This window comes from Carlito syrichta, unplaced genomic scaffold (genome assembly GCF_000164805.1).
Source record: "Carlito syrichta isolate Samal-C Ts95f unplaced genomic scaffold, Tarsius_syrichta-2.0.1 Scaffold236645, whole genome shotgun sequence".
NCBI classification, from domain to species: domain Eukaryota; kingdom Metazoa; phylum Chordata; class Mammalia; order Primates; family Tarsiidae; genus Carlito; species Carlito syrichta.
The window spans coordinates 70,991-84,289 of NW_007180741.1; the positions used below are offsets into that span (position 1 = coordinate 70,991).

Sequence of the window (13,299 nt, forward strand, 5' to 3'; positions counted from 1 at the left end):
CCCAAGCACAATGCTCCACTGGCTGGAGCTACACCACATTCTCGGGCTGTGGCCTCCATCTGACTTCTGCACCACAGGGATCAATCTCTTCACAGCATCCTGGGTAAAGCACAGTCTTGGTCAACAGTTGCTGCTATTCTGGAACTAGTGTGCTGATGGATATGACCACTGTGGAGGGAATGGAGAGTGTGAGTGGGGTCCTGATGATAATTCCCCTACAAGAAACCGGTATGAGGCGGCACTACAGTCCCCACATCCTCCAGCTACACAGCAGAGCAACTACTCTATTATCTTTGCTTGTTCAGGCTTTCTGGCTACTGACCAGACTCCTGGCACTGCTCTCTTGCCTTAAACCAGAAGTGTGATTTCTTGAACTGGGCCTCTGTAGGATGAAGTAGAATGAGGTTAGTTGTTCCCCTGGTTTTCTATGCTACACTGAGGAGAAGGCAAAGTAGCTCTTGAAAACAACTAGAACATGGGAAAGAGATGGTTGTACTTAATTTCATTTGCCCCAAGGAAAAGAGATATACTATGTGACTTGCAACCTAGAGAGACCAAAGGGACTTGGGCAAGAACAGACAAAATCTCAAGAAGGATACGTCTGTAATGGCACACAGTCCTCAGTAGGAAACTGAGGGTTCGGTAGCATTTTCCTTTCTTTTGGTTGAGCACTGACCTAGGAAGAGAAAAAGTCATGAACAATTGGCTATAGAAACAAGGTAGAAAAAAAAGGGTGTGGTTTACTGGACCAAAGATTAGGATAAAAGCTAATGATAAAAGACACAGTTTTCTGATGAGGAATAACATGAATCTTACAAAAATTTGAAGAAAGAAGGCAAGTGACTGTCTGATTTAACTGAAATACTTAAACTGAATTGGCGAAACAAGGACAAAACTTAGAAAAGGAAGTCATAGATATATCAACAGGGACAATGAAAAGAGGAGAAAGAAGCCTTCAGCAATGCTCAGGAGACAAAACAGGGACAAGAGTCCAGAGCCATAGGTATGTGAATAAGAAACTACACACCACAGTAAGAAGGCAATTGGAACTTTAAACACACACACACATACACAGTCACACACACCAATTAGCCCCTAGAGGGATGAGACTCATGACTTCATATAAAAGTAAAAGAAAACATTTACTCAGAAAATAATAGAATTAACAAAAGGGATTCCAAAATATTGAATGTATGTGTGAGGGACTTCTGACATCCATGTAGAAAAATCATCAAATCTGTAAAAAAGGGAAGGATAGAGGGATGTAGGAGTGAGTTTAGATGGACAGATAAGCATGTTTTGGTGACAGGAGTTGGGAAGTGACCAATGAATAAGACCATCCACTCCATGTGAGCTATTTTCAGCACAGGGAGTCTCTGTCAATTCTTGTTGCAGTCTAACAAAGTGGGTAGATGATTTCTTCTTGATAGATAAAGACACAGGATCATTGGACAGTCCTGTAGCAAGCCTTCAACAAACCAAGAGGTTGAAGATTAGAAAGGGCCTCAGAGATCACACAGTGATGCCATTACCAAACCAGAGGCCAAGGCCTGGGGAAGCTGACAGAGGGGCCAGAACTGCACAGGTAACAGCTGTGAGGCAGAAGTTTTGTATTACTCGCAATGAAAGCAGTGTCCAAATAGAAATGGAGGTTCCAAAGGCCAATTGCTTTCCCGGTGCACACAACCAGTGAATGGCAAAGCCAGTGTTTGGGCCCTAATCAACCTGACCCTGAGAGTGTGTAGAAATTATGTATGGAGACAGAGAAACTTGGACAGGGAAACTCGGGCTGTCCAAGCGTGGTACTTAGAAGGTGGTGTGGTCTTTAGTTTCCCTACCCTGTAGGAGCTAAGAGCCAGGTAGAGCTTCCTGGGGCTTCATTTTTCTGGTCTGGTGGAGAGTAGACAGAACCCTGGTCTAAAGTGCCAGGAGGTGTTTGAGGTTTACAGAATAATTAGTGTGACTTAATGTGGTATCTCTATTAATGTGCATTAAATAATAAACCAGCAGGAAAGTTTTCAATACCCTCAATGCAATATCCTGCATTTGAAGTTCATGCATGGCCAAGTGATTCATCCCTGCCCTTTGCCTAGATCATTGGTATCTCTGCTGACTCCTGTATCCATCCCCCTGTAGCTTTTATGGCCCTAGTGGGGAACTGCACTGCTGCCTGAGCATCAGCACCGCATGCCCCAGGACAACTATTAAGTAAAATTTAGGAAACAGGACCTTCAAAAGCAAGATCCTCTTATTCAACTGGGTCCCAGAAAATGTGAAAGTGTTAGAACTGTTTAGAGTTTCTGTTTGTTACATAATGAAAAAATCACACTATGATCCCACACAACTCTGCCATCACAATTTTTCTTCATGGTACACAGAATGCAAGAATTTGTGTGACTCTGATTTGAAAGGAACACTTTTGAGATAATATTGAGAAGTCATATTGTTCTCTTTCAAAGAGAGCCTCAAATTCAGGAGGATAATAAGATTCAAGTTGCTACAAACTGCCAGACCTACTGAAGAAACAGATCCAATCCTCACCTTCTTAATGAATAAAATCTGGTTATCTTAAAAATGAAGAAACCACAAATTTCACCTTTTCCTACTTCTAAAATATTTCTGAGCCTTATATAAATATTTCAACTATACAGAATCTTTAAATAAATATGGTAACAGGCAGTTCCTGTGTGAAAATATCTGTAAGATGTATCTGTCCATTTTTAAACAAAAGTCAAAGACAAAATCTAAAAATCCAGGAAGCTGATACCTTCTCAAACATTGTTCTCCTGTTAGATGGTTTGCAACATCTGTATAGAGCATCCAGAGTGCTGCAAAGAGTTCTGTCCTAGTGATGGTCCACAACAAAAGCCTTGGATTTCCCACTTGCTTAGTAGGAATTTATTGCCTAGCTATACTTTCCAGAACTTGTTTCTAGCAGCAGCATCATGCATTCTTTAAAATTCAGTGTCATCTACCTAATCAGTCATGAAACAGGGAAATGTGCCTTACATCTTTGGAAATATGTGATTGTCTCTTGGGCCATCTGCTGCCAAGCTGTCATTCAAGAAGAGAAGCCCAGTATGCAAAGCTTCCACCACCTTCCACGGCGTGCTCTCTTCTGCAAACGCATCTCTGAGAGACTCCAGGCTGTGGCCCATGCCCGTGAGTATCTGGTGAAGCAGGACCTTCTCTGCCCACTGATTAAACATCTACAAATTTAAAAGCAGAAGTATTGTTGATAAAAGTGAATTCGAAATAATAGTGTTTAGTTAAGAAATATTTGCAGATCATTCTGGATGGCAGGCAGCATAATTATAATCTGCTGGAAAATTGAAATATCTGTTAACAATTGCACTATGACTTCTTTTCTGCTGAGAAATTAAAGATTGCAAAATTGCAGCAATGGATACATGTAACTTTTTTTTTTTGAGTTGGAGTCACTCTGTTGCCCAGACTGTAGTTCAGTGGCATGCTCCCGGCAACCGCAGCCTCGATCTACTGGATTTCACCGATCCTTCTGCCTCAGCCTTCCAAATAGCCGGAACTACAGGCGCACACAACCACACCTGACTAATTTTTGATTTCTTGTAGAAACAAGGTCTTGCCAAGTTGCCCAGGCGGGTCTCAAACCTGTAGGCTCAGGCAATCCATTTGCCTTGGCCTCCCAAAGTGCTGAGATGACAGGCTGAGCCACCGAGCCCGGCCTCGTGTTACCTTTTAATTGGCATCCTATTTCTCTCTTTTCTTCCCCCAAAGAGAAAAAAAAGAGAGAGAAGGAAATAATATACATTTTAAATAAATAGAATATAATTTTAAAACAAAACTGACATGTTTAAGATAGTATAAATACATTCATATACTGTAAAATATATAACCTCATGTGTACATAGTTACTAAATGTCATTTTATGACATGGACTTGGGAGTGACGAGACGAGGCAATTAGCATTAAGGTTTATCATCAATATGACGTCAAAATATACCACTCCTGCCCAAATCAGATAGCATGGGAAAATGCATGACATGCATTTACGTGTGCTAAGCCTTAATTAACCCTAAGTTACCCAGGTAATGCCCAAAGCAAGGCATCCTCCAGACCATTTTGATGCTGGCCATTTTGGTGTTGTACTTTGATCGTTTTGTGCTCAGATTACTTTAGTGCCAGCAGGTGGAAAATCACACCTTTGTATTTTTAATGATGTTTTATCCACTTTGACCTTTTTAAGTGGTGCAGGTTAGAGTGGTGGGAGTTAAAGAGGTGTGTTCTCTGAGGAAAAACGTGAAATGGGGAATGTGATGCCCAATAAAACAAGTGGAAAGTGACTACCTGGGGGCAGTTTTTCATAGTCTCCCCAAGAAACACAAAGCTGTGAACCAACCAGGATGCCTTGAACTTCTGAAGTCAAGAGTTCTCCCACCACTTGGGGCACTTTGTCCTACACCAACTTCTCTGTGCAAACAGATCACAGTCTTTCTTCTCATTGTTTGCCTTGAACTCGCAGTCACTGTGCATAGTGCTTCTGTTCAAAACCAGAGTGAAGGGACGAGGCCAATCAGCACTCAGTTGCTGCAGGGATGCTGAATGCTTGCATGTGAAACTCCAAGGAGAAGGAGCTGAGCAAAGTAACCAGGTGGTGGGGGATGGGGCAGATCTCTCAATAGCACAGCATGAGTCTAGGAACCTTTTGGTTGCCATGTTTGTTTTAAAGCCTAGGATAGACCAAGTGGTGACATATGTTAAGGGCCTAATGAGCTGGGGCCAGTGGCTGCATATGGGGAAAGGTGCACTCAATGGTGAAGGTGTGGAAATCCTAAGGTCCTTTCCTGGGAAAAACATAAAATCAGTGAACAGTGTGAGGGGTGGGTACATTTGGACACTCTTCAAATTGGCATGCCTTTGGACTGAGTATTTGGATGTGGGACTGCACCTGTTGGTAGACCTGCAGCCAGCTGATCTCATGGACAAGATAATTTTTCACTTCTGACCACTTGGGGTGACAGTCTCCATGGTGTCCCTCATTCTCAGCTTTGTCCTCTGATGTGTTGGACAAGACTGAACACACCATCCCATCCAATGAGCTATCTGTGGGAATCTGGGAACAATAAGAGAAAAATATTTAGAAGTAAAGCATTTTTTCATAGAATGTTTCTCTCCTAAAAATAATACCACAATCTTGCCCTAGTTAAAAAAAACATACATTTCCTTGATTGAAGGAGTAGCAAGTGATAAAGTGCCACTTATGATGTCTAGGTGTTCTGCCTTGAGGTTAAACTTTTGTGGTTAAGAAAATTGACTATATTTTTCAGGATCATCTACAAGCAATGGGAACAGCTCTTTCTCCCTGCCAAGACATGGAGATGATATCAGATATTGTTCATCTTAGTTCTCAGGCTAAAAGCAGACATGGGCCAGCCCAGTTCCACTGTTACTTTGGACTAATAAAGTTTCTTTGCTGAAAACATTTTATTTTCTAATTATCAAACATGGGTGAAATTGGAAAGATTCAAATTTGAATCCTAGATCAGAAACTGTTTAACATTTTGAAACAAATCACATTTATTGTATACACAAACTTGGACAGTTTTTCTAACATTGCTTTATACTTGTATCTATGGTAGAATGAACCACATTACATAGCTTTGCAATAATTATAGTGTCATCTTTCAGAGATATTTTGATGGCTGCTACAGTCTGAACATTTATATCTCCTCAGAATTCATATGTTGTCAATCTAACCCCCAAGCTTATGGCATTAGGAGGTGAGGCCTTGAGGACATGATTAGGTCATTAGAGTAGAGCCCTTAGAAATGGGATTAGTGCTCTTATAAAAGAGGTACAAGAGAGCTCCCTTCCTTCTTCTATGTGAGAGACACAGAGAAAAGGTGTCATGTGTGAACAAGAAAGCAGGACCTCATCAGACACCAAATCTCCTGAACACTTGATTTTGGACTTCCCAGACTCCATAACTGTGAGAAATAAATGTCTTGGAAGTCATATCCATAATGATAGATAGAGAATTTAGAATACGGATGGCAAAGAATCTCAGTGAGATCCAAGAAAGGAGAAATCCAAAACAAAAAAGCCAGGAAAATGATTCAATAATTGAAAGATGACATGACCATACTAAGAAGTAACTCACTCAGTAGGTATATGTCCTTTTCTTAAAGTAGCCTGAAAGGACTAAAACAATGGCAATAATCAAAAAGTAACAAAGTTCCACTTGTTCATTTTGTAGGTTCCCTTAGGATCCAGATAGGACTCCAGTTCAAAATGGCTGACTAGAAACAGCTAGTGGGCACCTCTTGCAGATAGAAATTGAAATGGTGAAAAAATTCGCACTTCAGGTTGATTGTCTGAGAGAGCACACTGAAGTCACCAGAGAAGGAGTGAGAATCATGGGAAGTGGAGGAGAGCAAAGCCAGACAGCCAGTCTTTGCTAATCAGCACAGAGCTGGGAGAGGCTTCCAAATGTGGGGAAGAGATGAGTGAGAGAATCCTGGGCTTCCATGCCCTGCCCTGGACCTTTACAGCCCTAGTCACAGGAGAGGTCCCTCGACCCCTCTAGTCTCCAGTCTGAGGTGGGGAGGCACCCGGATACTGAAGGGATACTGCTCCAGCCTACATGGAATTCAGTGGCATTTGTTCCCTGGGCAGTTTAGTGCTGGATGCCACTGCCCCACCAAAGAGGAAGGCCTGGTGCTTTTACAACCTCCCAGGACAGATACTGTAGCCCTGATGGGAAGGAACTGGGAGGGCAATGCACCACATGTTCTCCCCTTCAACCTCCCCTGTCCACTGCTTCCACCACTCCAGAGAGAGCCCACTCCAGAGAGAGCCCTCACCGCACCTCCCCCACTCCCGCCTGAATCCTGCAGCCCATGCAATTCCCGGAGGCTACCAACTCCCAGACCTGCCCATAACCCCTGCTCCCAGCCCCATGACCCCCGACCACCACTGCCTTTGCAGTGGGCAGGAAAGAGAATGGGGGAGATAGAGCACTTTCCATGCCCCCACCCCCACCCCCTCAGCCTTTTGCCAGATAAGGCTCTTCTGCTTCTGTGGCAGCCTGGCTTCCTCATTCCCACTTGAACACTGCAGCTGTGCTCAGCACTCTACTGTCCCAGCTACTCACAGTCCAGACAGGAAATGGGGAGATGGGGAACTTTTGTAGGCAGCCTGTATCTGTGGCTCCCAGGTTGGTAGGGCATTCCTGCTTCTGCAGCAGTCCCCAGCATGGCAGAAGCAGGGAAGCAACTGCCTGAACACTGCAACCATGGTTCAGCACTCCTCTGAGGATCTAGCTCCCAGAGGTTTTTGCTGGATCCCTCCTAGTCACCACCGCCACTACCTCAGCCCCTGCTGCCCAAGGGTCAGAGAGTGAGGGAGAAGACAGGTGCTTCATTCCTCCTCAGGACGAACACCACAGCTGTGATACAAAAGAATGGGTGGTCAGTACACTGTGTGACCCCTGGCCCCAGAGCTCTCTTCCAGTGGGATTCCCTTGCTTCTATGGCAAACCTCCTATACGGCACAGTCTTCCTGCACCTGCCTGAATATGCAACTGTGACTCAACACTCCTCTGAGGGTCCATCTCCCAAAGGTCAATGTTGGACTTCTCTCAGTTGTTGCCAACACTGCTTCCACCCATGGAGCCCATGGGTCAGGGAGAGAGCAAGGAGTTTGGGCACTAAACAAAGTCAATTAACCATACACAACATATATCATAGTCATGCCACAGGAAAAAAAAAAAAGAAAGAAAATCTCAAAAGTCCCCAACCCAATGTTTGCAACTTCAAAAAAAGAAAAGTTAGCTTCCCCAGAGAAGAAGGAACCAGCACAAGAACTCTGGCAACACCAAAAGTCAACATCTCCAAAGAATCAAACCAGCTCCTTAGCAATGGGTTCTAACCAGAATGAAATATCCATAATGACAGATAGAGAATTTAGAATATGGATGGCAAAGAATCTCAATGATATCCAAGAAAGGGGAAATCCAAAAGAAAAAAGTCAGGAAAATGATTCGATAATTGAAAGATGACATGACCATACTAAGGAAGAACCAAACTGAATTTCTGGAATTGAAGAATTCACTTTATTTCAAAATATAGTTGCAAGACTTAGCAACAGACTGCACCAGGCAGAAGAAAGACTATCAAAACTTTAAGATCAATCCTTTCAATCAGCCCAGTCACAAATTTTTTTAAATGATTTTTAAAAATGAACCAAGCCTTCAAGAAATATGGGCTTTGTCAAGAGACCAAACCTACAACTGATTGGCATTCTTGAGAGAGAAGAAGAGAATAGAAATAATCTAGAGATTGTCTTTGAGGACATCATCAAGAAAAATATCAACAGTCTTGCTAAAGATATCAACATGCACATACAAGAAATTCAGAAAACTCCTGTGAGATATTATACAAGACAACTATCCCCAAGGCACATAGTCATCAAACTATCCAAGGTCAATGCAAAAGAAAAAAAGTTAAGAGTAACTAGAGAGAAGAACCATATCACCTACAAAAGGAGATCCATCAGACTAAAGGGAACATTCTCTCAGCAGACCCACATACACCAGAAGAGATTGGGGGTTCACTTTTAGCATTCTGAAAGAAAAGAAATGTCAGCCAAGAATTTCTTACCCCATCAAACTAAATCTCATAAATGAAGGAGAAATAAAGTCCTTCCCAGATAAGCAATTGCTAAAGGAATTTGTGACCATCAGACCAGCCTTACAAGAGATACTTAAGGGAGTTCTATATATGAAAATGAAAGAATAATACCTTCTATATGCCTCCTAGCACATGTAAGCATATAGCCCAGAGCACTATAAGCAATCACAAAACCAAGACTACATAGCAACTAGCTAGCAACACTAAAACAGAAACAAAATCCCACATATCAATAGTAACCTTGAATGTCACTGCCTTAAATGCTCCACTTAAAAACCATAAACTGGCAAATTGGATAAAATAAAAAGATCCATTCTTTTGCTGTCTTCAGGAGACCCATCTCACTTCCACTAACATTCATAGGCTTAAAGTAAAAGGATAAAGAAAGATCTACCACAGAGATGGAAAACAAAATAGAGCATGGGCCACTATTCTTGTATCAAATAAAACAGTCAATTGCCGGGCCCGGTGGTTCAGCCTGTAATCCCGTGCCTTTGGGAGGCTGAGGTGAGTGGATTGCCTGAGCCCACGGGTTCGAGACCCGCCTGGGCAGCAAGACCTCATCTCTACAATAAATAAAAAAATCAGCTGGGCGTGGTAGCACATGCCTGTAATTCCAGCTACTTGGAAGGCTGAGGAGGAAGGATCACCGGAGCCCAGCAGGTCAAGGCTGCAGTGGCCAGGAGCGGCCACTGCACTCCAGTCTGGGCAACAGAGTGAGACTCCAACTCAAAAAAACAAAACAAAACAAAACAAAAACAGTCAATCAACAACAGTAAAAAAGGACATTATATAATGATAAATTATTCAATCCAACAAGCAGACTTAACTATCCTAAATATAGAGGTATCCAATAACTGGAACACCCAGATTTATAAAACAATTACTGTTAGGCCTAAGAGAAGACTTAGCCACACAAAAATAGTGGGGGACATCAACACCCTACTAACAGCTTTAGACAGATTATAAAGGGAGAAAAAAATCAAGAAATTCTGGACTTAAATTTAACACATGACCAATGTGATCTAATAGATAATTACAAATACTTCACCCAGCAACCGCATAATAAGCATTGTTCTCACTTACACATGGAAAATATTCTAAGACTGACCATAAGCTCACTCTTAAAGCAAGTCTCATTAAATTCCAAAAACTCAAAGTCATATCAAGAATCTTCTCTAATCACAGCAGAATAAAAATATAAACCAATACTAAAAAGAAAATAGAAAAATTCCTAGAAGCACACAACATCCCAAGGTTGGAACAAGAGGAAACTGAAACCTTGAAAAGACTAATAATGAGACATGAAATTAAATTCGTAATTAAAAAAAACCTACAAACCAAGAAAAGCTCTGACCAGACAGATCCACAGTTGAATTTAGATGTACAAGGAAGAGCTGGTACCAATCCTATTGAAAATATTCAAAAAAATTTGAGGAAAAGAGATTTCTCTCTGGCTCATTCTATGAAACCAGTATCTCCTGATACCAAAACCTGGCAAAGACACACAAAAACAAAACTATATGCCAATATCCCTGGTGAACACAGATGCAAAAATCTTCAACAAAATACTAGAAAAACACATTAAGTAGCACATCAACAAGATCATTCACCATGATCGGGTGGACGTTATTCCTGGGATGCAAGGATGGTTCAACATACATAAATCAATATATGTGATCCATCACAAATAGAATTAAAAACAGAGACCACATGATTGTCTCAGAGATACAGAAAAAGCATTTGATAAAATCCAACACTCCTTCATAACAGAAATCTTCAACCATCTAGACACTGAAGGAATATATGTGAAAATAATAAAAGCCATCTATGATAACCCACAGCCAACATCATACTGAATGGGGAAAAGTTGGAAGCATGCCCCCTAAGAACTGAAACAAGTCAAGGATGTCTACTCTCACATTCCTATGTAACATGGTATAGGAATTCCTAGTCAGAGCAATCAGGCAGGGGGAAGAAATAAATGATATCCATATAAGAAAAGAGGAAGTCAAATTATCTCTTTCACAAATGTTTTCTTTATCTAAAAAATCCTAATGATTCCACCAAAAGACTCCAAAACATGATGAGTGACTTATTAAAATCTCAGGAAACAAAATCAACATTCAAAAATTAGTAGCATTTCTGTACATCAACAATGGTCAAGCTGAGGAACAAATCAAGAACACATTTACAGTTACAATAGCCACACAAAAAAGTAAACTAACTGGGAATACATTTAACCAAGGATGTGAAAGATCCCTACAGGAGAACTACAAAACACTGCTGAAAGAAATCAAAGATAATACAAAGCAATGGGAAGACATTCCACGCCCATGGATTGGAAGGCATCTATGCTCACCAGTATACCACCAATGCTGATTGGAAGAATCAATATCATTAAAATGTTCACATTGCTCAACACAGTCTACAGACTCAGTGCAATTCCTATCAAATTACCATCATCATTTTTCATAGAACTAGAAAAAAACAATTCTTAAATGTATAAGAAAAAAAATAGTTCAAATAGCCAAAACAATTCTAAGTAAAAGGAACAAAGCTGGAGGCATCACAGTATCTAAACTTCAAACTTTACTACAAGGCTACAGTAAATAAAACAATACAATACTGGAACAGAAATAGACACATAGACTAATGAAACAGAATAGAGAACCCACAAGTACAGCTGCTCATCTACAATCAACAAATTTTCAACAAAATTGAAAAAATAAATAAACAAAAATTGGGGAAAGGACACTATGACAGCATATTCGATAAATTGTGCTGGGTAAATTGGCTAATCATATGCAGAATAATAAAGCTAGCCACCTACCTCTTATTATATACAAAATTAACTCAAGAGGGATTAAAGATTTACATGTAAGATGTCAAAATATAAAAATCCTAGAAGAAAGCCTAGGAAAAACTCTTCTGGACATTGGCCTAGGCAACAAATTTATGACTAAATCCTTAAAAGGAAACATAGTAGAAACTGAAATTGACAGTTGAGACTAATTAAACTAAGGAGCTTCTTGCATAGTAAAATAAACTAACAACAGAATAAATAAACAACCCACAGAATGGGAAAAAGTATCTAACAAAAGGCTAATACCCAGAATCTATAAGGAACTTATATGAACAAGAAAGCAAACAAACAAAAAAAAAAACCCATTTAAAAGTGGGCAAAGGACATACTCAGATACTTCTCAAAGAAAGACACAAGCAGCAAACATATGAAAAAAAATTTCAACATTACTAATAATCAGTGAAATTCATATCAAAGCCACAATGAGATACCATAGCACACCAGTCAGAATAACTATCATTAAAAAGTCAAAAAAGCTGGGCTCGGTGGCTCAGCATGTAATCCTGTGCCTTTGGGAGGCTGAGGTGAGTGAATTGCCTGAGCCCATGGGTTTGAGACCCGCCTGGGCAGCAAGACCTCACCTCTACAATAAATCAAAAAATCAGCCGGGCGTGGTAGCGCATGCCTGTAATTCCGGCTACTTGGAAGGCTGAGGCGGAAGGATCGCCAGAGCCCAGCAGGTCGAGGCTGCAGTGGCCAGGAGCAGCCACTGCACTCCAGTATGGGCAACAGAGTGAGACTCCAACTCAAAAAAAAAAAGTCAAGAAATAACAGATATTGACGAGGTTGTAGAGAAAAGGGAATACTCATATACTGCTAGCTAGAAGGTAAACTAGTTCAGCCCTTGTGGAAAATAGCTTGGAGATTTCTCAATTTTCTAAAAGTGGATTTACCATTCATCTCAGCAATCCCACTGCTGGGTATATAACCAAAGGAACATAAATTTTTCTACCAAAAAGACACCTTCACACCTGTGTTTATTGCAGCACTCTTCACAATAGCCAAAAAATGGAACCAAGTTAGGTGCCCATTAAGAGTGGAGTGGCAAGCTATCTCTCTTTGCAGATGACATGATCGTGTACCTTGAAAACCCAAGAGAATCTGTCAAAAACCTCCTTACACTGATAAAGGACTTTGGTAAAGTCTCAGGATATAAAATAAATGTGCAAAAGACAATCGCATTTCTTTACACCAATAATAAACAAACAGAAACCCAAATAAAAAGCACAATTCCATTCACAATAGCCACAAAAAAAAAATGAAATACCTTGGCATCTTCCTAACCAGAAACCTGAAAGAGCTTTACAATGAAAACTACAAAACACTGCTCAAAGAAATCAAAGATGACACAAACAAGTGGAAAAATATCCCATCCTCATGGATTGGAAGAATCAACATTGTGAAGATGTCCATCTTACCTAAGGCAATCTACAGATTTAATGCAATACCCATCAAATTACCAGCAACATTCTTCTCAGCCTTAGAAAAAACAACACAGGAATTCATATGGAAACACAAACGACCAAGAATAGCCAGAACAATCCTCAGCAAAAAAAAACAAAGCCAGTGGTATCACAATACCAGACTTCAAACTTTACTATAAAGCTACAATAATCAAAACAGCTTGGTATTGGTACAGGAACAGGCATATAGATCAATGGAATAGAATTGAGATTCCAGAAGCAAAACCTCAATTTCTCAACCAACTCATCTTTGACAAAGCCTCCACCACCTACCACTGGGGAGAGGAGAACCTATTCAGTG

At 40.7% G+C, this 13,299-nt stretch overlaps 1 protein-coding gene across 1 annotated transcript in view; it reads right to left on the bottom strand.

Annotated features, from left to right (window-relative positions):
- The window catches only part of ABCA13 (ATP binding cassette subfamily A member 13), a gene marked incomplete at its 3' end in the record, with an annotated part of 147,999 nt that overhangs the window by 66,131 nt on the left and 68,569 nt on the right, over window positions 1-13,299 (bottom strand). The window contains exons 9-10 of the mRNA XM_008051823.1: window positions 4,928-5,092; window positions 3,010-3,209 (exon numbers count right to left, since the gene is read on the bottom strand). Coding sequence (XP_008050014.1) covers window positions 3,010-3,209; window positions 4,928-5,092 — 365 coding nt within the window. The remainder of the gene's footprint in view (window positions 1-3,009; window positions 3,210-4,927; window positions 5,093-13,299) is intronic.